Raw genomic sequence first — 21,670 nt, 5'->3', positions numbered from 1 at the left:
GGAATTTGACACACTTCTACCGGAACTGTGCAATTTATTGAAAGGTACAAAACTCTGTACAAAGATACCTGTAAGATAAACTTTTTGACCACGGATGTAGACAAAAAGATAAGCAAGGTACAGGAAGAGATCAATAAACTTGCTGATAATTTTGTTAACTCACCCAATACATTATCAGTTTTTGAGGAAAAGATAACAAATTTTGAGGAAGAATTGCTCAAATTTGAAAGAGAAAAAGAGAAAATAATAAACAAGGCAAAATTTTTGAGATCTAAACTAAGTCCAAGATTGGACTATTTAGCATCTCTACGTAAGAAAATCTCAGAGGCACTAACACAGGGTAGCAAAACACCGGTAGAGCACTTGCAACATCTCACCGGTACAGTATACAGAACTGAGATAGCAATAAAGGAGAGCAAGAAGTTTATGGATGGCATAAACTTAATTTTGGGAGATATTCTTCAGATAATAACTACCCAACTAAAAGGTTGAGGTTACGAATTGGTACAACTACAAAATCTACTAACCTTTGTCATTGATGCCAAAGGGGGAGTAGTAGATGAGAAAATTCAAAACACAGGGATCACATGCTCAGGGGAAGCTCTCACATTTTTGGTAAACATTTTTGGTAACATTTTTGGATACTTTTTGAAATTTCTCATGAGTGTTGCCATCAATGCCAAAGGGGGAGATTGTTGGCATATGGACACTCCAATGAGACATTGTGTGTGATTGAAGGTTTTGTCATTGATGGCAACCTTGCAATCCTATGGCACCGGCAAGACATTATACCGGCAAAGAATTACTCAGGCAACCTTGCAATCCTAAGGCACCGGCAAGACATTATACCAGCAAAGCTTTACTCCAACACAACAGTGCTCCGGCATCAACAAAATCAATCTACACCGGCACCGGCACAGAAGGAAATATGTATACCGGCACAGAGGCCGACAGGATTTCTGATATGTAATATTTTGTTTATCATTGTAAGCCGACTTGGCAAATTGTAAAATGACTCTTGTATATAAAAGAGATCATTGTAGGCATTTGTAGGATATGGAGAGAATGTAATAAAAAATAAATTATAAGGCAGACCTAATGTGCGAAATGTAGGTCAAGGGTATATGTAAAGAACAGAGCAAGAACCGGTACTGAATTTGGCATTGAAGATGCTATTGTAAAGCAATACAAAATATTGGATTTGCGTAAATCCTCATTGTAAGTCAGTGTGACTTCTTATTGAGCAGTGAGCTCTAGGCAGTTGGCCTTCCTGCATGTGCAGGCCCCTATTGTAAGTAATATTCTCTTATTGGCCAGTAAGTGAATATTGTGGGTCACAAATCCCACTGAGGTTTTTCCCACACCGGGTTTCCTCGTTAAACATCTTGTGTTATGGTGTTCTTTTCATGTGGATGCTTTTGATTCTATTATTTGCATTAATTCTTGCATACCGGTATACTGTTACTTTATATTCTGCATATTCAGTTTTAAGAAAATTTCATTACCGGACAGATACTGATTCACCCCCCCTCTCAGTATCCGTGGGAACCCTAACAAGTATTATGTCATGTTTTGAAGATAAAACCACGTCTTTCCATCCATTCAAACCTTCATATTTCAATGTTTTAATATGTTGGTTTATGTTGTTTTGTAGTCTTCTTCTATGTCTTAATGTAGACAAAATGCAATGTATTTGTGGACGCTTTCGCTAATTCAAGGACAAAGAGATGTTTCAATAAGTTACCAGCTCTTGAAAGTGCCTGTGCTGCAGGTTTTATTCATTAAAGACAACAGAATGGATGTGAAGACCCCAAGTCCACTTTCCCTGTGATTCTCAATGTTTGCTTGAACTATTGATTGTTTGTTTTCTGATTTTTCTGAGTTTTATAAAGTTTTGGGGTTTCTTGCCATAAAAAGCAATGCATATAATGACATAGGAACTTCTGAAAATTAAAATCTAAATTGATAATATAGTAATAAGGGCAGAAACCATTTATTGTCTCTTATTCATTAATTTTGAAACATCTACATTCACATGCATATCAGGTTGATGATCAGATTTCTTCTCTATAATCTCCAGGCAAAAAGCAACTTCAAAATGATTGATATCCTCTAGAATTAATGGAATTTCTTCGTGCTTTTGATACTAGAGATTCCCCCTATGCTGGCCGCCTCTCTTCCTGAGTTTCTTTGAATTTTTGGTGGATTCCTTACTGAAAATTGTTCCCTACATACAATTCGCCACTTGCTGCAAATGAAGACTGAGAAAACCTAGCTGTACAGCCTTTGTAATAGATGTTAATAATCTGCCCAATAGCTGCTCTAATTCAGCTCTCCAATCTGAGCATTAAACTTCTTCAAATCTGCCTGACACCCTTATAAATTTTCACAAATTTAGCACAATTAGAACCTCTGAATGAAGTTCTCTTGTATGCCGCATTCAATGGATATTTCACCACCTCAATTGGCTGCAACATTGAAGAATTATCACTCTCCAATGGTTGGCTGAAGATAGAAACCCTTGGCTTCTTCTCGTAGAGAAAATTCATGAATAAAATGCACAATAGAATGAATGTTCAATTCCCAAGGCAAAGTGTTTAACTCTCCAAGAAGAGTTCGATTTTCCTCAGAAAGCACATTAAATGCTCATAAAATGTTATAACATTTCATTTTAATAATTATTACTTCTCCGCCTTGGGTTTGGCACCATTAATTAATTATATATTTGGCCCCCTTTTAATGATGGCTAGACCCTCAAGTTATAACATTAAGTTATAACTAAATAATATCTCCTTTTAATAAATAATATCATTTAGGCCATTTAAACATTAATAACTCCTTTAATATTCATTATTTTTCAATCCCATCTCAACCAGAGGGTCAATAACTGCATCCACTGTGCATCTGACTACCTTACTAAAAATAGTAAGGGTCCCTCTCTATCAACCACTGACTTACTATAAATAGTAAGTATGTAGAACTGAGTCAAACGAAGGCCAAATTGAACCAAACAAAAAGCAATCATGACAACTTCTGACCTCCAGAATGTGAATAAGCCTCCTGCACTGCCAACTGGGACCTTCTAACCATCATTCTTAGCCTACGAGGGCCAATAATAAGCTAATCCATGAACAAGCTAAAAAGGGGACATTACAATGGATTTTTAATTCAGCATTTCCATGTCATGTCCCCTTTCTAGAGTGGACATCGGAGACGGAGGAGTTGGCCTATCATTGGAGTCTCGTAGGCTAGCAGAGGTTGATTGGGACTCATTCAGTGCATATAGTGATTGGATTTTGGCTTTACAGGCAGTTTGGAGCCAGTTTGGAGCAGTTCCTAGATTTTAGGGGGTATCCCTAAATTTTAGGAGGTCGTGACAGTTGCCAGTCGTGAGGTTATTCATGACCTTTTAGATGGTTTCAGTTTCAAAGAGATTGGGCTTGTTTCCTAAATTTTAGGAACATCCCTAGATTTTAGGGATGAGACTACCAGTGAATCCTTGATTTCCGACTTCAGTCACAGACAGGTGACAGGATGATTTTAGGGTTTGTAATGTCAGTTGGGCATTTTGTGGCTATTTGGGTTATATTTTTAATATTTCCTAAGTTAGCGTTTAATAATTAAATAAGGCTAAGTTGTTAGCCATTTTGGAGTAATAAGGGGATTTTTGGTCTCATCTAGATGCGCATCCTATTGTGTGATAGCTCGTTGGAAAGATCTTGAAATTCTTTAAATCTTTCTCTTTGGTCTCAGGGCAATTCAGTGAGCGGATTTCTGTCTATGGGGAAAAAGGTCATTTTCTAGTAACATGACCACTTTAAAATAAGAAATTATAACATTTCCACTAGACCACGCCACTTGGAGACAATTAGGGTTCGATTTGCAATTGAGAGGGGTTATAAGGGGATAGGAGCTTCATTCTATGATTATCTTTTACACATTTTACATCTTGGATTTGAGATTTGGCTCTGGAAGAGCTTTTCAGCATCTGGGACGCCAACCCCAATGCCTTGCCTGTTTGGGACGTAGCCCCCAATACAGTGGTTTGGATTTGTTTGCAGCTATTAGCATCTTGGAGATTGTACGGCATTCTTTCTGGAGGTTCAGCAATTCTGACAGAGTTCAGCGTGGGGTTTGGGGTTTCTAACCAGTTGGGTGTACTTGGCAGCCGTACGGCTGTACCTGGCAGCCACTTTCCTTCCCACGTGCAGCACTTGGAGGGCTGGAATCTTGCCACAACTTCATTCCTAGTTATGTTACTCTTTCAGCATCCAGGTTGGAATTATTCCTGATTGTAATCTTCCTGAAATTATTGGAAATCTTCATCTGGTCAAATATTTGATTTTATATTCAGAAATCTGCCTTGAATCGAATTTGTTTTGGCTGTATATGAACTTCATTTTCAATACTTTGTTCACGTACTTGTACTTCATTATTTACTTGTTGAAAAATCATCAAAATACAAAAAGAATTCAACCCTTCTGCAACTTCTGTCTATTTCTGAAAGAAAATATTAATAAGCAGGAAAAATCAATTTAAATAAATAAAAATTACAGCAGATTGGTAAAAGAGATCCATCAGGGATCTTTCAGTGGTATCAGAGCTTTGATCTTGCCAGCCTGTTGGGTGAAGATCAAGAGTTCTAATTCAGATTTGAGTTTAGTTTGGTTGAAAATCAAATTGGACATCATGACAGGGTTGTTTAGAAATAAACAAGCAGGAAAAGAATTTGAACAAACACCTTCAAGGAGTTCCAGACAGTCTAAGGGTACAACTCCTTCAACAAGTACAAGGAGAAGGTCTCCTGCCAAGACATTCAATGATATAGTTATGAACAACTATGATAAGTATTGCTCTCTTCCTAAAAAGATACGTGACCACCTTTCCTTCACACAATTCATGGGTGTACCAGTTGAAGATGACTTGATGTTTTCAAGTCCACGTCATCAACCAAGAACAAAACAAGAGTCAATTGAGAGCAAGGGAAGCAAAGGAAGAGGAGCAGATATGATGTTTACCAGTGAGATTGGTAGGAAACTATTTGAAGATTTTGAGAGACATGTAGATCCAATTGGTGCCTCTTTGGTTGGTTACAACGCTGTCCCATCATTTTTGGTGGAAGATGTGAAGGAAGAGTTTGTAACTTCAAGCAATACACAAGACATTCATGAGAGGTTTGATGAGTTTTCAGATTGCCCAAAGACTGATTTTGAATCAGCAATTGATGAAGAACATGAGGTTGAAATGGACAGCATAAGTTTGGATTCATTTGTCACACTACTTCCTCTTCTCAATTGGGAAGACCATGAGGAAAGTCGAAATTTAATGGTGTGTAGTGAATCCAAAGATTTGTCACCACAGTATGATCATAATTCTGAAGTCCATAACAGCAGTGACATAACTTATCTCCCTCAAGATATGACAGCCTTTGGTCATGAAGAGAATAGAGATTTGCATTCTACATTTGCGGGTGCTTATGGTACAAGCATGGGTTATGCTGATGCAAATAATACAACTCACCATAAGTCTGATTTTGTGTACTTTGGGGCAGCTGATATAAAACATTGCCAAAAGTTGAACGAAGATTGGTTACATAGAGCTGCCCAAGCAAAAACGCTTGCTGCCCAAGCAAGACACCACCTCCAAAGAGTCAAAGAGCGTCACAATCGGTTAGATGATGCAAGGATACAAAGAGAATCATCCATTAGATCTTTATTTCTTCCAAGGGAAGAAAAGGACAGCGAAGATATATTGAATGGAAATAGAAATCAGTTTGATTTTCTGAGTTTGATCAGCAATTTTCCTTCATCTAATGAGTCAAATTTGAAACCTTGCATTGAGAACATTCAAGTTGGGAAGACTAGGTGTGAAGTTTATGAGTTGTTAGGTGGCATTCATAGTGGACCAGCCACTGAAGGTTTATCCATGTTGCAGAACAAAAACATCTACTATTCATTTGTGGACTTGTCACCTCTTTCATATGATAGGGCAGCGATGTACTTATTAATTGGTGACTCAGTTTTCTTAGATGTGATAGTGAGCTATGAAGATCAGCGTGTAAGAGACTATATTTGGTGCATGGCTAAACAATATATTTATTTGGCATCCTCCAATGAAGACATACTAACTTGTGGAGAAATTGGGCAAGTTGCAGCCGCTGATCAAAGGTTTTGGAAAGGTTTCCATCACACTTTGCTTGTTGGAAATTGTCTTATTGATGGGTCCATTTCAACATTGAAGATTGGTGGTATTTATGGTTTCACAGTGGCTATAGAGAGACACGGTATCGACGATGCCTCTTACTATCATTGTCTCTTCATGACAGATGGATGTGGATTTAGTTTTATTTGGGATCCAGGTGTTGATTCATTTGATACAGCGTCTTATAGGGATTATAGTATGTTGCTCCAGATATTAAGATTATATGGCACTTATATCAGAGGAGAGCAGCAGGAGCAGTTTATGTCCTACAGGTGGTTTGTGTGGGATCATGGTATAGACATGTGTAGTACCTTCCTTTCATGGATCCTACATGGGTTGCTTCACTTCAGATGTATAGATGTAGTCGTGGGTGTACAATGGTTGTTGACACTTGGACGGTATGTTCGGAATATCACGAGGATGGAGCTGGAGTTTACCCACTATCCATCTCAGTTTTTCGAGCAGAGTGGGACGACAGTTGATCCACAAGTTGATTGTCATCAGATAGCTGGCGTGGATGAGTTATGTGATGTTACTCCTAGTGAGTACTTTGAGCCAGTTGATGTGGCAATTTCACCTGATTCTCTAGGCAGGAGGCAATTATGAAACTGACAGTCCCTGCAGGAGGCAATTATGAAACAGTCAATTCCCTTGAAAGGCTGGTTTCATGACCATTGTGGCAGATTTGAAACTGCTGCATGCACAAAGGGGCAGTGTTGTTTTGATACACGAATTACAGACTTTGAAACAAACAATTCGACTTTTCTCATTCCAATTCCACTTCTATGTCGTAGTGCACGAGAGGGGCATTCTAACATCTATATATAGGAATGAGGAGGTTAGGTTGGATCATCAGAGGCTTGTGTGAGTGTTGCAGTGATTAAAGTTAGGGTAACTCAGCGACAGAAATTATTTGGAGCTTGATACCAAGCAATTGGAGCAGCTATTAGTTGTATCTATTCTCCATACTCATTCTTTGGTGATTAATAACATCTATATAGACGTGCAATTGCCTGTACAATCTGGTTTTTCCCCTCCTTGCAGTTTTCGAGGAAAATCTGAGTTTAATGTGGTGAACTCTCTTATTTTATGCAACTTATTTTTCTGATTTTGCACAACACTCCATCCTCTATGACTGTCAATTTGTTCAAGAAAGTAGGACAGTAGTTCTTTCTGATGTCATAAGTAATTTCTACAAGCACATTTCCAGAATTTGCTCTGTGCTTTTGAAAAAAAACTATTTTCCGAGACTTATCAGCAGTCATTCACTTGTCTATACATCACTAGTTCATAGCTCATTATTTTATGGTTTTCTGTCTCTTCTTATACGTAATCAGTTTTCTGACAATTGCTATTTTGATTGTGATGGATGGTTATCTTTAAGTTATCAGTTCTCTTGTAATCTTCAGCTGTATTTCTAAATTGACCACTCTGTATCAGCCAATTTATAATTTCGTGTAGCTGGTCTGATTTTTTTAATTTTTATCTGGAAACAGAAAAGCTAGTAACATAATTGTTTTCTAAGATTCAAGATGAATTAAAAAGATTAATGAGCATCAAGTTTTCTTGTGATGTTTTTGCTTCATCTGTTTTTCCTTTATTGTGAATTTCTCTTCATCTCATTTTTGAAAAAAGTGTTATCATATATTAAGCATTTTTTAATGTTACCATTTCTTGTTTTGCAGAGGATTTCCATTGGGTACTTTCTAGCAGCAATGTGTGAAATTTGGATGACATGCAACTGTCCGGTAGACTCATTTCTGGGATTTGTGAAGAAATACTACCTCCAATGGTTGGCTATCATTACATATTTAAAACAAAAACAATTCAGTGATGTTAGAGAAAGAAAGCAGTGCATTTATAATAACAAATGAAATGAGAAAGAAAAAATAGAATAGCATGCATTATAACTACTTCATTTCCTTGATCAATATTAGCTAACATGCATTACAATTCATTCATTTCCAAAATAATTATTTTTCCTGTTCCTGTTTTCTAGGTTACATTATTAATTTTTACTTTATAAGCAGGGAAACACCCAAAACTTGTTTTCCATTTCAAAGGTGTAAACAAGTTGGATGTTAAACGGATGCCATACTAAAGTTTTCAAATTCTATAGAATGTGAATGATTTCTTTATCACTGTGTTCCACTATATGATTAATTCATGGGGTAAGCTTGATACTATACGTAAACCTTAATTTTTGTGTTGCTAGGAGATGCATCTCCGACCCTCTGGAACATGTGATGAAGACCGAGACATGTCTCCAGTACCAGAGACCTTGCCTGAGACGTCTCTGGTCGCAGTAGACTTTCAACTGCCTAAAACTTAAAAAGTTAAATGCATTGGGAAGCTGGAAAATAAACACAGGAGGGAAAATAGGAGCCAACATAGGGCAAGAGAAAACATGAGCCAACAAGGCCACAAGCATTTGCCATTTCGCTATTTGCAGTTCGATGCAACACTCAAAAGATATTCATCTTTTCTATATTCTTGCTGTTGTTCTTTTAGTTCATTTATGCTGAGTTTGCGGTATATGTAATAGGGGTGAATTCTACTAGATCCTTGGGAGTCGGAAGTTTGGTTGTGATAATACATTTTCTTTCTTCATTCTTGAGGGTATTTCTATATTCACTTTATAATACATTTTCTTTCTTCATTCTTGAGAGTATATCTATATTCATTGTGATAATACATTTTCCTTCTTCATTCTTGAGAGTATGTCTACATTCATATTCTCATATATATAATCTCACAGAATAAAAAAAAGATTTGCCTATTGAAAGATTGAACCTGTTCATTTGGGTCCTTGCTTTCAATTTTGTTATACACTTTGTCAAATTTGATTGATTCCTATGAAGTTTCCTTTGCTTTTGACAGATGTTTTGGTTCTAGATGAACTCTTTGCTCCGTTTATCCTATAGATCTGGATTGCTGTTGGGTGTTCGATACTTCCTTTTTCTCTTAAATGTTTTTCATTGCCTATTTAGTATTTGAGCATACCCTTGCCAAAGGATTTTCAGTGTTGACAGTTCAATGTCATTATATTTTCTATTAATTATTACATTATATTAAAAAATGGCGTCTCCAAGTACACCATCTGCTATTCTCAAAAATAGACATATGGTACCAGCACCAATCTCCTGTACCAGTACCAATATCGATCTCTTAGCAACCTAGCTTAAGTGTTATATCTTAGATATATAACACATACTATGCAGATTTAGGTCTTACTAAATATTGTCTGTTTGTTGTGTTAGCAATTTATACACCTTTGCACCAAATTGAAGAATCACATTATGTACATTAATCATTCCAATGACAATAATATTGGAGAATTGTTATGGTTTTAATTTTTCTTCTTCAAGACAACACAAAATGAAATAGTGTGTGAACTAAATCTTCTCTTCAAATTATAAAGGGAAGCTCCTTGAGAATTGAACTAATCCTAAACACTAAGCTGTGGACAAAATATACTATTATTAACACTATATACAATATTTTCTAGTGCTTTTATGATAATGAAACAATGGAATACTTTTTAACTATCTTTTGACTTTGGGCATGAACACAGGATTATTGATAGCTTGTCTCACAAGTGAGATTTTATAGATTTTAAGAATGAAAGGAATTGATTATAAATGCAATAACACCTTCCCATTGGCTAAAAGTAGAAACTAGCAAGCTGATGTACAACAAGATTTAGAAGGAATAATTAACCTAACATATAGACAACACATGATCCCAAGAGCTACGCTGCATACAAAGATACAACCTTGGTAGGAAAATAACCTTAATAAACATCATAACACTATTCTCCACTTCCAATTCAATCAATGGAATTACAAACACGGTAATAACATATACATGAAAACCAACTTGAACAATATTTTCACCAGCATAAACATAGCATCAACTATTAGTATTAAATTCTGTGCTCCAAGCACTTTTTAGAAGGTTATAAAGGCTCAAATTTTGGGATTTAGGGTAATCATTAGTTTATCCAAAAAATCTTTGTCTTTGCAAAATGGTTAAAGCCAACAAAAAAAGGGAAAGAAGACACCTTAAAGCATAAAACTACCCTAAATAGAATAAAATAAAAGTAATCTAAAATGACTCCAAAACAGGTTATCAACATCCTGTCTAGAAATAGGACTTTTAAAAAGCAATTGCTAAAAGCAGTAGCATCTAAAATAGCAGTTTTGTAGGAAAATCCTCTTATTCATTTCAACGGTTCTTTGCTATAAAACATGGAAGATCTTTTGAAGAATCTTGAAACCCTAACGACCAATCAATTGGTGACTTTACCAAACACGAAAATCCTTATAAATCTGAACTGCCATAAAAAACCCTAGGGTTTAACCAAGAAATCTACAACAAAACTTAGATGGCCAGGAAAATCATCGAATTTAGATTTCCATATAACATGGAAGATCCTTTGAAGAATTTGAAAACCCTAATGACCAATCAATTGGTGACTTTACCAACCACAAAAATCCTTATAAATCTGAACTGCCATAAAAAATCCTAGGGTTTAACCAAGAAATCTACAACAAAACTTAGATGGCCAGGAAAATCATCGAATTTAGATTTCCATATAAGCAAAAGCCTAACATTGAGAAGCTTCACATAACCTTTGTGGTAGGTTTGCAATATCTCGCAACCTTATGAAACTTTCAATAAGAAGCCCTTTTTGTACATGCTTAGTTGTGGTCGTCGCTCAAATTGTTTGACTAAAGCTGACCAAATACTTTTTTATATGCAACAATCACTATTAATTTGTCTATATTACTTATAAACAATGAACAATAAAGCAGCGAACTTCTATCTAAAAAGACTAAGTTACCGATTCAGGTATGGGTAGGGATACGGAATCGGGTATGGAATCATGGAATCGGCAAAAAAAAATTCCTTGGGTACGGGTACGGGTACGTCCATACACACACACAGACATACATATATTATATATATGTTCAAACATCAAAATTATAAAATATAATTATATAAACTATCACTACCATTATTGATTACTACAATGATACAATCCATACAAATACACAATGTAACTTTCCCATACATAAATGATAAATGACAAATTCATTATTGCCAATAAATATTCATATATCGTAAATACTAAATGTAATATCATATTCATAATTTGCAAAAAAGATAATATAAATATTCATAATTTGTAATATCTATATGCAACAAATCAATAGATGGATCCAGTGAAACATTTGAAGAGGAATTCAATGTTAAAAGTTTTGTAGAGGTGTAAGGTCATAGGGAAGACAATCCTTATGCCATGACATGGCATAGAAACTTCCTAAACATCAATTATGAAAGGGATCATTAATGGTCACTCAATATAATAATAATCACCTTGATATCCTCATTAGTAAACTCTCCTTTGTTTTGAATGTTGTCTTCCAAACATCTTTAGGATGGATGAGAACTAATTTCAAGTTGATCTTCGTGAAATCTTCTGGTCCTTAGAGCCAGTAAGAACACCATCAATGCATGTTAGTGGATTCTTATTTTTCACCTTTATCTTTGAGTCTACCATGGACGTGTGTCGATATGCCAAGATGAGGGCTTTGGTGCTATGTTGTCTAGCATTGATTTGCAGTTCTCACTACATGACAAAAGTGAGATTGCAGAGCATCATAGCTTTGCTTGCATACCTTGTACCATCATATACTATGTCTCTGTGCTTCCTATTACATGTAGGTGTGTATGCTTGCAATGGAGAGATAAAGATAACATGTTATCTTTCACATTTAATCTCAATGATTGGATAGTGGATCTTTTGGGGATAAATGAATGTATTTCAATATTTAATGTAATCAACACGAAAGAAAATAGAATATGGTCAACCTCTCAATTGATTAAGTGTATTTTTATTGTTCAAAGAGACATGAAGTGTTTATTGCTACCAGGTTCTTCCTTTTCGCATATTGTATTTTTGTCACGAGTTTGTCACTTTATCAAATTGCATTATAGTGCTTATTACCATGATGCTTTTATGAGCAATTTTATCTGAGAAAAAATTGCCGAATACTCCTATATCATTTTCTAATTACAAAAGTAAATAAAACATAATGATTTAACATGTAGTCTTTTATGATATGGATGTGAGAATGGACAAGAAATACGGTTGCTAGCAAGGATGCATGCTTTTTTAGTTTCTCAATACATTGAATTAAATTTATTTGCTTCTCTCTCCACTGTTAAAGAGTGTAATTACTTTCATAAATTATTGAAGTTTCCTGGTATTCTTCAGTCATGCAAGATGATACTGCATCTATTTTCTTTAGTAAAGAAAGTGTTTTCTAGCCAATGTTTTGTTATATTTAGAGCCAAATCACCCAACTCAAAGTTTCTGTTGAGCGTTGATTCAGATTCTGACATTAGATATATTTTGTGTAGGGTGTTTGCAGCCGTACTATCAACTGCTTACTTGGGATGTTTGTATGGTCTATATGTGCCAGATTGGGAATTTGAATTACCAATGATAAATTTCTATGGAACTCCGTCAAATGCTGGTTCTGAAATGGCTATGGTGAGTTTTTCTTCTCCTTCTATACACTTGAGTATGATTGGAGTGTTGGGAACTAGAATTACCAATGATAAATTTCTATCGAACTCCATCATATGCTGCTTTTGAAATGGCTATGGGGAGTTTTGCTTCTCATTCTATACACTTGAGAGTATGAGTGGAGTCTATATTATCGCATATCCATTCTTAATATTTTTTCTCTTTCTTGCTCGTTAAATAGTAAAACTTATTGTATGATGAATTGTCAAATACCATGGAACTTTATATATAGTTAATGATATAGGCTGAGTTTATTCTATATTGCATGGGGCTGTGTCATGATCTAAGAAGAAAAATATATAACAATTCCATTGAAGAGATGGAACACAAGATGTGGTTTTTAAAGGAAAAGGCTCTCATTTATTGCTTCATGGTAGCTTCTCTTGGTACTCAAAGACTTAGGCTTTGGGCTAGGAGGCCAGCCGGATCTATTGACATAATAATGATGCCAAAGGGCCATTTCATGGAAATATTCTCTTGAAAACTGAAAAGGATCAAGCTTTTCAAAAGGCTTCATGTTCATGAAAAATCAGGCCTCTTCATGAAATTGTACTTCTATCTTCTGGACTATTGAAGATAGATCAAGTTTGGTTCCATTGGTGAATTAGGCCCATTAGATAACTCTACCTCTTGCAAAATTCTTCTTTGAGAAAAATAGGCAATAACACAATTTCACAAAGTATTACATTACAAATTTAAAACTAATCAAGCATCTAGGAACTATACATTAAGCCAAATTGTGTGTCAACATTGTAATGTCCCCTTCCTAGCCAGCCTCGGTAATCAGGATTAGTCTATCATCAGGTCCTCGTAGACTAATGGAATGGATAGCGGATCTATGATTGAGTAGATTCTCTTGTTCAAGACAGCATAATCGAGTTGATCAGGGGGTAATAGAGCATTATTTTATGATATTGCCAAAAGGTTGTTAAGTTAAATTAATATTTAAATTAAATAATCGACATCAAAATTGAGCTTTATGATACAAGTCACCTAATATCTTAGAAAGAGAGTATGGATGCCTTAGGAGAGAGAAAGTGGAGTTCAGAACATTTTGAGGTTATTTGTAATATTGCAAAAGATATTAAAAAGTGATTGTAAAAGCTAGATTTATAAAGTTATGAAAATGACTATATAATGAAGTCACTTTCCTTGGACACCACTCCAAGTGGAGTTGGAAATTATAAAAAATAAGTGACTTAAGTGGGTGCCCTTTGAGGATAAAGAAAAAGATATTAATGAGACATTAGAAATTAAATAAAACTCAAATTAATATCATAAAGGGGGCACTTGGGAAAGAAACCCTAAATAGGGCGTATGGTTTTGGAGTGTGATAAAAAGGCACCTTGGAAATCATTTTGGTCATGTTATGTTGGTTATTATTTCACTTTTGCCTCTTGAGAGGAGCTTAGCTGAATACTATGGTTTGGAGCAGCTTGTGTGGACGGAACCCTTCACAAGTCATCACACCTGCAGTTGTGGAAGATCTTCTTAGGGTGTGTGTGGAAACTCTACATTTGGGGTTTGATTTGGGCACAAAAAAAATCAGTTTTGAAGAAGTATTTGTTGGCTATTGCTGAAGAGAGGTGCCTTCTTGCCTGGCTGACCCCTCTTGGACAACATTGGAGCTCATAGAAGTTATTATAACTGCTGTTCAGCATTGGCATTGACCAGTTTCATTATTTGCAGTGGGAAAGGGCAGATTTGATAACTGATTTCAAGGAATAGAGGGGGTTTTGTGGAGTATTTTCTTAGTAAGCTGCTTACTTGTCTAGCCGACCCCTTTCTTGGCCAATATTTTGGGCTACAGTAGCTATTTTGATGCTTTCCAGTCTTGGGTTACAAGGTTCTTCCATCAACAGAACTTTGTAAAAGTATTACACCATACTTCTGAGGGTTTGACTGATCACAACAGAAAATCAGAATCAGATCAGACCGAATCAGTTCTTGCATAGTAAAGTGTTTCTAGGGTCAAGCGCCTAGTTTCTTGAAGACACACTTCTACACTTTTGGGCACCTAAAACAAACTTTACATTTGGGAATAGTTTTGGAGTGGAAAGGACAGATTTGTAGCTTCTGTAACTCATTTGCTGAATGACCTATGTGGCTGCCACCTTCCAAATCAGACCTGCAAACAGCTCTTCCCGTTCATTCTTCGTCAAAGTTTCAGTAAACAACTTATGGGTATGGCTAACTGACTTGTAAAATCATATTACAGAACCAGGGTCCATTTCATACAGCAGATTTGTATTTTCAGATTTATAAATAAATCTGGAGACTTCCTTTCTTACGTTGCAAGTTTTATTGATTTTCAGAACTGATATTTGAAGGCAATATTTATTTTAAGTATATATATATATATATATATATATATATATAATATCTCAAACATTGAAAAATACAAACAAAAAACCATTCTGCAACTTCTGTCTAGCTCTGAAAGATCACACAAAAAAGAAGAAACTTAATACTTTTAATTATAAAGAACAAGACAGGTTGCTACAGTTTAGTTGTGGGTGTTCCATAGTAGGGTGGGACATTACAAACATAGACTTGGGAAAACCCTTCTTAGATAGAATACTGCTGGAAATGGGTATTCCATAGATTATGAGTGCATTCCTTTTTGCTGCTAGATCTGTTATGAAAACTATCATTTTGCTATGGTTTGCTCCAACCCAACTATGCTAGGAATGGCCCACAAAATCACAATAGGCAAGGGGAAGGACTTATTAACATATTAATTTTTATATTTGGGTGCAAGACAAAATGAAATGATGTGCAAGGATAAACCTCTCCTCAAATTGGAAGGGGAAGCTCCATGTAGTAGAAAATAAAACAGAAACCCTACAACCTAAAAACATGACCTCTAGGTTCTTACCTATATACAATTTAACTCTTGGGGGTTTGAATATCAATCACAAATAAATGAAAGAAATTACTGTCTTTTTTTTTTTCGTGTAAGGACACAAAGCAATTAAGCACTATGCTCAAAATGACAAATTTTTATGTCTTTTCTAGAAAGCAAATATCCTAAATAACTATTAGATTCTCACTCTTTCTAGCTAAAAGAGATAAAATTGTGAGTACTACACAAGGATTGAATTGATTTGAGCAAAATATGCACAATTTGCTAAAAGTAATTATGGAGTTGTGTACGATACCACAATCACCAACTTTATAGCAAAATACATTACAAAGTCTGCAGATTCAACAAAATAATTCTATCTTCAAACAACAGTTTTAGCAGCAAGTAGGCATAAAATTCCTATTGAAAATCTATGTGCAAATGACAATTATTTTTGAGAGTTTACAAAACTTGCATGAAAAACAATAAAAAAATAAACTCACACTTATATGTTAAAATATAGTTTGCTTTCACACAAAGCAATCTTATTATACAATTTCACCCACAAAAACCAAACTCGAAATCATACTGTTAGGACTCAGACTTGGCAAATTAAAAAAATGTCATAATTACACACACAAAAAGAATGCAATCAATGCAAACCCTTTTTCGTGATTTCCAAGAGAAGTAAGTTGGGTTATGTGATTTTTCTATTGTTTGCCATACAATTTTCTATGTTATAATTTAGTTTAGAGTTATGAGACTTACCAATACTTGCTTGGACTCGGTGAGTCCTGAGTTGAGTCACCCTTGACAAGTCTTGGGGGCTTGGACTCGAACTCGGCCAAGTTTGGGTGAGACTCATCGAGTCTTGCAGAGTCTTGCGGGCTTGCCAGACTCACCAAGTCCTTGCGAGTCCCATCTCCTGGCCTCGGCTAGACTCAATTTTTTTAATTCTCAAAGTTTAAATGCTCTTTGGTTTATGACATGCCCCCATAATATACATGATAAATGACATGATTTAGCTCCCCATCTTTGTCTTCAAGTCAGTTTCATTCTCTTCATTAGAATATATACATGAAATATAATATTTAGGTATATTTCATGTATATATTGGCAGGATGTTTGAGAGTGGTTTTAGATCTCTAGGAGTTATAATGCAAATTCTAGGTTTTAGAAGATCTTATAAATTTTCAGACTTAGTCAAGTTGCAGTAATCAGTAGGCTCCTATCAGCATTCTTTCACTCTCTCTATCACACTCACTTCATCTACCCTAAACTCTAGACCTATCTCTCTCTCCCTATCACTCTTCCTCTATCTCCTCTCTCTGCCTCTCTCTATCTCACTTTCTCGTCTCTCCCCCAAGATCTAAGTCTATCTCTCTACCTCTCTCTCTCACCCTCAAACCCCCGTGAGGGGTGCTACTCTCAACTTCGTTTTGGTGTTGCCCCCAAACTCACATCAAACTATAATTTTAAGCAAGTAATAGGCCAATGATGAATCATAATTATAAAATTCTACATTAATAGATATCCGTTTTTGCAAGTCTCTGCATAATCATCTTTAAAAAATGATTATGGCCTGTACATCATCTATGACCTACCTTAGATGCCTTCGTAGGAAGGATGCAAGCTCCTCTAAGCCATAGACATCTAGTTATTGTTTTGATATTTTTTTGGAGCATTTGATGACATGGATTTTATATTCCATGAGTTTTGTATACATTTGACAATATTTATATTTCTAAGTGTGTTATTTCCTTCAACTACAATTTGCGTTTATACTTATGTGATCAATGTATACTTGTGTATGTGATCAAATTAGCTTCTATTTGATGATGTTATTGTGTTTTTAAGGTTTATTTGATAAAGGTTGCATGAAACAAGTTTTAAATACTTAAAAATCTCTTAATTTCTTGGGTTTTCCACTTGTTGAGTTCGTAGTCTCAAGTCAAGTTATCCTTGTCAAGCCCGTATCGACTTTGAGTCTCATAACTATGATTTAGTATTGTAAAGTCTGAACAAAATATCTTGGATTTAAAGAGCATATACATCTATTGGTAATTTCCTTTATTGGGTAATTGGTGTATTTAAATTTGCCAATTATGCATTTACTTCTTGATAAAAGATCAATGATTCCAATTTTTTTCCTTTTAGGTTAAATGTGGTGTGAGGGGAAGCCTTGAGCCGGCTTGTAATGCTGTCCGCATGATTGACTATTATGTTCTTGGTGTGAAGCATTTATATCAAAATCCCATGTACAAACGAACAAAGGTAACATAAATTTATATCATTTTTTCTTTGTTGGTATTTAATGTAATGATTATTACCATATTTTTTGGCACAATGTAGGAATGCAGTGTTAAATCTCCCGATTATGGTCCATCTCCAGAAAATGCACCTATTTGGTGTCAAGCTCCTTTTGACCCAGAGGGGCTATTAAGGTTTGACATAATTCCTTATATTATTTTTAATAGCACAAACTATCATGTATATTTGTAGTTATGATATTTTAATAAATTATCCCAAATGAAGCATGCAAGTTAATAAGTTTGATGACAAAGTTTGCTTGTAGGATCTTGTTGTGACCTTTTTTCACACATCACCCCATTGAAGATGGGGACCCTCTCCTTTCTTGCTTTCTAGGGTTTTTGTTAGTGCCTCGTGGCCTTCCGCTTCAGTACTGCTCATTTCTGTCAAGTTTTGAACGCTTTTAAGGATTGAAAGTCAGTTTTTGCAAGCCAGGTGATAACAGAGTCTAGACACCTTCAAAGTGCCTAGAAAGGCCAAAGGACGAAGAGCGCAATTGATTTGAACAAATTCGGACAACTTTTTCTTTTTTGCTTTTTCCTATTTATTAGGAAGTTTCGTTTTTGGCATTTTTAGCTCAATCCCCAGTATGGCTATTTTTTGAAAGTTTTCCCTATATTTTAGGGATGTCTGCTTTTTGCTTTTCGAACTGGGGACCTAGGGTTTGCATTGGTACCATCGACTTGCATCGATCGCAATCAAAGATTTTTAAGTTTTGACCCAAAAAGCTAAGTTCGTACATTTTAGGGGTCATGACGCTTTGGATGGCTTACCTGAGTATGGATTTCAAATGTCATTCTGATCTGGCGAAAATTGATGAAGTTATCAAATTTTGAAGTTTTTTTTCAAGTATTTCTCTAAGTCTGGCTAATCAATGTTTGATGGTGAATGTATGTCAGGAGCTCTTCAAAGTCCACCCAAAAGGATGAGTGAAGATGCCTAACTTCACAAAGTCCGTCCTAGCATTGGAGTACAAGTCATCCAAAGTCCGCCCAAGGGGAGGTGTAAGTGGTGCCTAAGACTCAAAGTCTGCCCAAGTAAGTGTTGTGAACTCCAAAGCCCGCCTTGAAGTATGGTCATGGTCTCCAAAAAGTCCGCCCAAGGTACAAAGGCAATGGTCATGTTCTCCAAAGTCCGCCATGAATAGTTAAGGTCTGAAGAAGTGAGAAAGTCCGCCTAGGTTGCAAGTAAAAGGTGCTCAAGATTAGAAAAGTCCACCCAAGGAACAAGTGTAATGGTACTTCAAGCTCCAAAAGTCCGCCCCATGATGAAGGTGAGATAAGAAGTAAGCAAAGCAAACAAAGTCCGCTTTGAGGAAGGTTTGAAGACCAAGAGTCCAATGTCCGCACTCCAACTTATGGGAGCAACACTCAAAAAGTCTGCCTTCCTCCTAGGAGATAAGACGAGTAAAGTCTGCCCTACTCTTAATGACAAAATGGCATGAGTCAAGAAGTCCACCCAAGGTGATGGAGAGGGAGTCCAAAGAAGTCCGCCTTGTCAAAGTTGAAGGGGTTTGGAGAAAGTAAGCAAAGTGGCGTGAACATGAAAAGGTCCGCCCTGTGGAGATGAAATCCAATAAAAGTCCGCCTTATAGATGATGGGGATGGTGCAAGGATGATATGAAAAGTCCGCCATCCAGGGTTCCTAGAAAGTCCGCCCTAGGTGGAAAACACATGAGATGCACACATCAAGTAAAGTCCGCCTTATGAAGAAAAAGGTCCCCAAGTATGATAAACTCCGCCCAAAGTGATCAATGATGAGACAAACTCAACAAAGTCCGCCTTGATGGAGGTCAAAATAAGTCAAAGATTGCCGACTAAGTTTGAAAATTGGAATATTCCGAGTGATGTCAGCAAGATCTTGAACTGAGAAATGAAAATAGAAAGTTTCTTGAGAGATGAATCTTGCAGATTGAGTTGATTTTGAAACTGGAATTCAAAATAGAAAGTTGCATTCAAAGGAATTCGAACTCAAGGATGATGACATTGTAGCTCAAATTAAATTAGAAACTTTCTCCATGAGTATCTAAGACTGAAATCAAAATGGAAACAGATTTTGGAGAGGATCTGCGTATTTCTAATTATGAAATTCGACTTCATTACAAATAAGACATTCTTTCCTTCATTCTTCACACAAGAGTTTGAACTTTCAAGTGTTGAGAGCAAAGTTAAGAGACATGCTTGCAGGTAGAAGGGCATTCGAAGAATATTTCTGCAGATTGAATGTATTTTGGAGAAGTTAAGAGCATTAAGTATCATCTCCAACCTTATTCTCTCACAACATACACATATTTTGGAGATAAACCATGGATAGGAGGCAGGTCTATCGAAGTTTCTGAGTTTTTTTTATAAGTTCTTTCTATCTTCTTGTCTTTTTCTTCTCATCCTATCGAAGGTGAAGTTGGTTTTGAAGGCGGATTTATTAGGTTTTCTGAGTTTTCTAAATTCATTGGAAGAGATTTTAGTAGATTTGTCCAAATTTTCAATAAGAAAGATCATGTTGGACTGAATATTTACACTTTCTTTCTTACTTCCCGCCTCTCAAAACAAGATTGGATGAAATTAATGTTATTGCAAACCTGATTTTTTGGATTAAAATCAGAATTTAGAGTATGGAGTTCTATTATTATTATCGAGATTCCTACATGTAAAAACTCCATTTTAATGACTAAGTATTAAAAATGAAGTAAAAAACTTCAACCACTTGGTCATTTAAAACCTCTAATTTTTGAAATTCTGATTTCTAACTTAGGCTTAATGTGTTTTCGCAGATTTCAGTCGCGATGAAGTTTCAGGTAGACAAGGACGCTCCTCCTGAATCAAGGATGAACTCGAAATGGAAGAATGTTAGTGATACAAACCTCAGACATATCAATCTCAAGGAGTTTAAGAAAAGGATCTTCGGCTTGGATAACCTTGTGCCTACTATGACCATGCGTAAGATGATGAAAAGTGGCATCGTACATGTTGCTAGATTTCTCCCTACTATGCAGTGCACGGAGTTGGTAGTTGAGTGTGCTAGGCACTATAACCGTGACGACAAAGATATTGTAGCACCAGATGGAAGAGTGTTGGCTAATATCAGTGATGAAGCCATAAGGGAAGCATTTAGAATCCCAGAATATCATAATTTTGTATATGTGACCAAGGATGAGGCCAATCAAATGTACCAAGACCACATGGAGGAACACGAGGCCACCATCAATCATTCATGGCTAGATAAACCAAGAAAGGGGGCCTCTAAGCTATCAAAGAAAAACTTGGTGAGGGCATATTTCAAAGAAGACATTGGAGACATGATTGTCCTTTTGAACCGAATAATGGGTAATCCCCAAGGCGCTCCATTTGAGCCTTGGATGTATTATTTCATTAATGAGATAATGAATGGAGTCAAGATGATTGACTGGGCTCAGATAATAAGCAACAACTTAGACAGCCAACTGAAAAATTTGGAGGGAGATAAAATCTTCTATATGAGCTCGTATTTGTTCTATTCCCTAGCTAGAACTTATAGATACAGAGGCCTTACCTGTAGAGGAGAGGTGGGAAACAAGGAAAATTAGTTTCCTGTTTACGATTGTTACCCCCAGCTGCACATGGAAGAGAACTTGCATTTCAAGAAGGTGAATGAAGCATTTCTAATGCATATCACACGAACACTGCAAGGTGGACTACATCAGAGACTCTGTTGTCCTCATTTTTGTTTCCAAAAATGAA

At 36.0% G+C, this 21,670-nt stretch overlaps 1 protein-coding gene across 2 annotated transcripts in view; it reads left to right on the top strand.

The window, feature by feature from the left end:
* LOC131052304 (uncharacterized) overlaps positions 1–21,670 on the top strand; it is a 296,561-nt gene that overhangs the window by 166,017 nt on the left and 108,874 nt on the right. For both annotated transcript variants that reach the window (XM_057986927.2, XM_057986928.2), the window contains exons 5-8: positions 7,887–7,993; positions 12,631–12,763; positions 17,802–17,918; positions 17,997–18,088. In XM_057986927.2, coding sequence (XP_057842910.1) covers positions 7,887–7,993; positions 12,631–12,763; positions 17,802–17,918; positions 17,997–18,088 — 449 coding nt within the window. The remainder of the gene's footprint in view (positions 1–7,886; positions 7,994–12,630; positions 12,764–17,801; positions 17,919–17,996; positions 18,089–21,670) is intronic.

This window comes from Cryptomeria japonica, chromosome 2 (genome assembly GCF_030272615.1).
Source record: "Cryptomeria japonica chromosome 2, Sugi_1.0, whole genome shotgun sequence".
Taxonomy (NCBI): Eukaryota; Viridiplantae; Streptophyta; class Pinopsida; order Cupressales; family Cupressaceae; genus Cryptomeria; species Cryptomeria japonica.
This window is presented reverse-complemented; position numbering and strand designations above follow the sequence as displayed.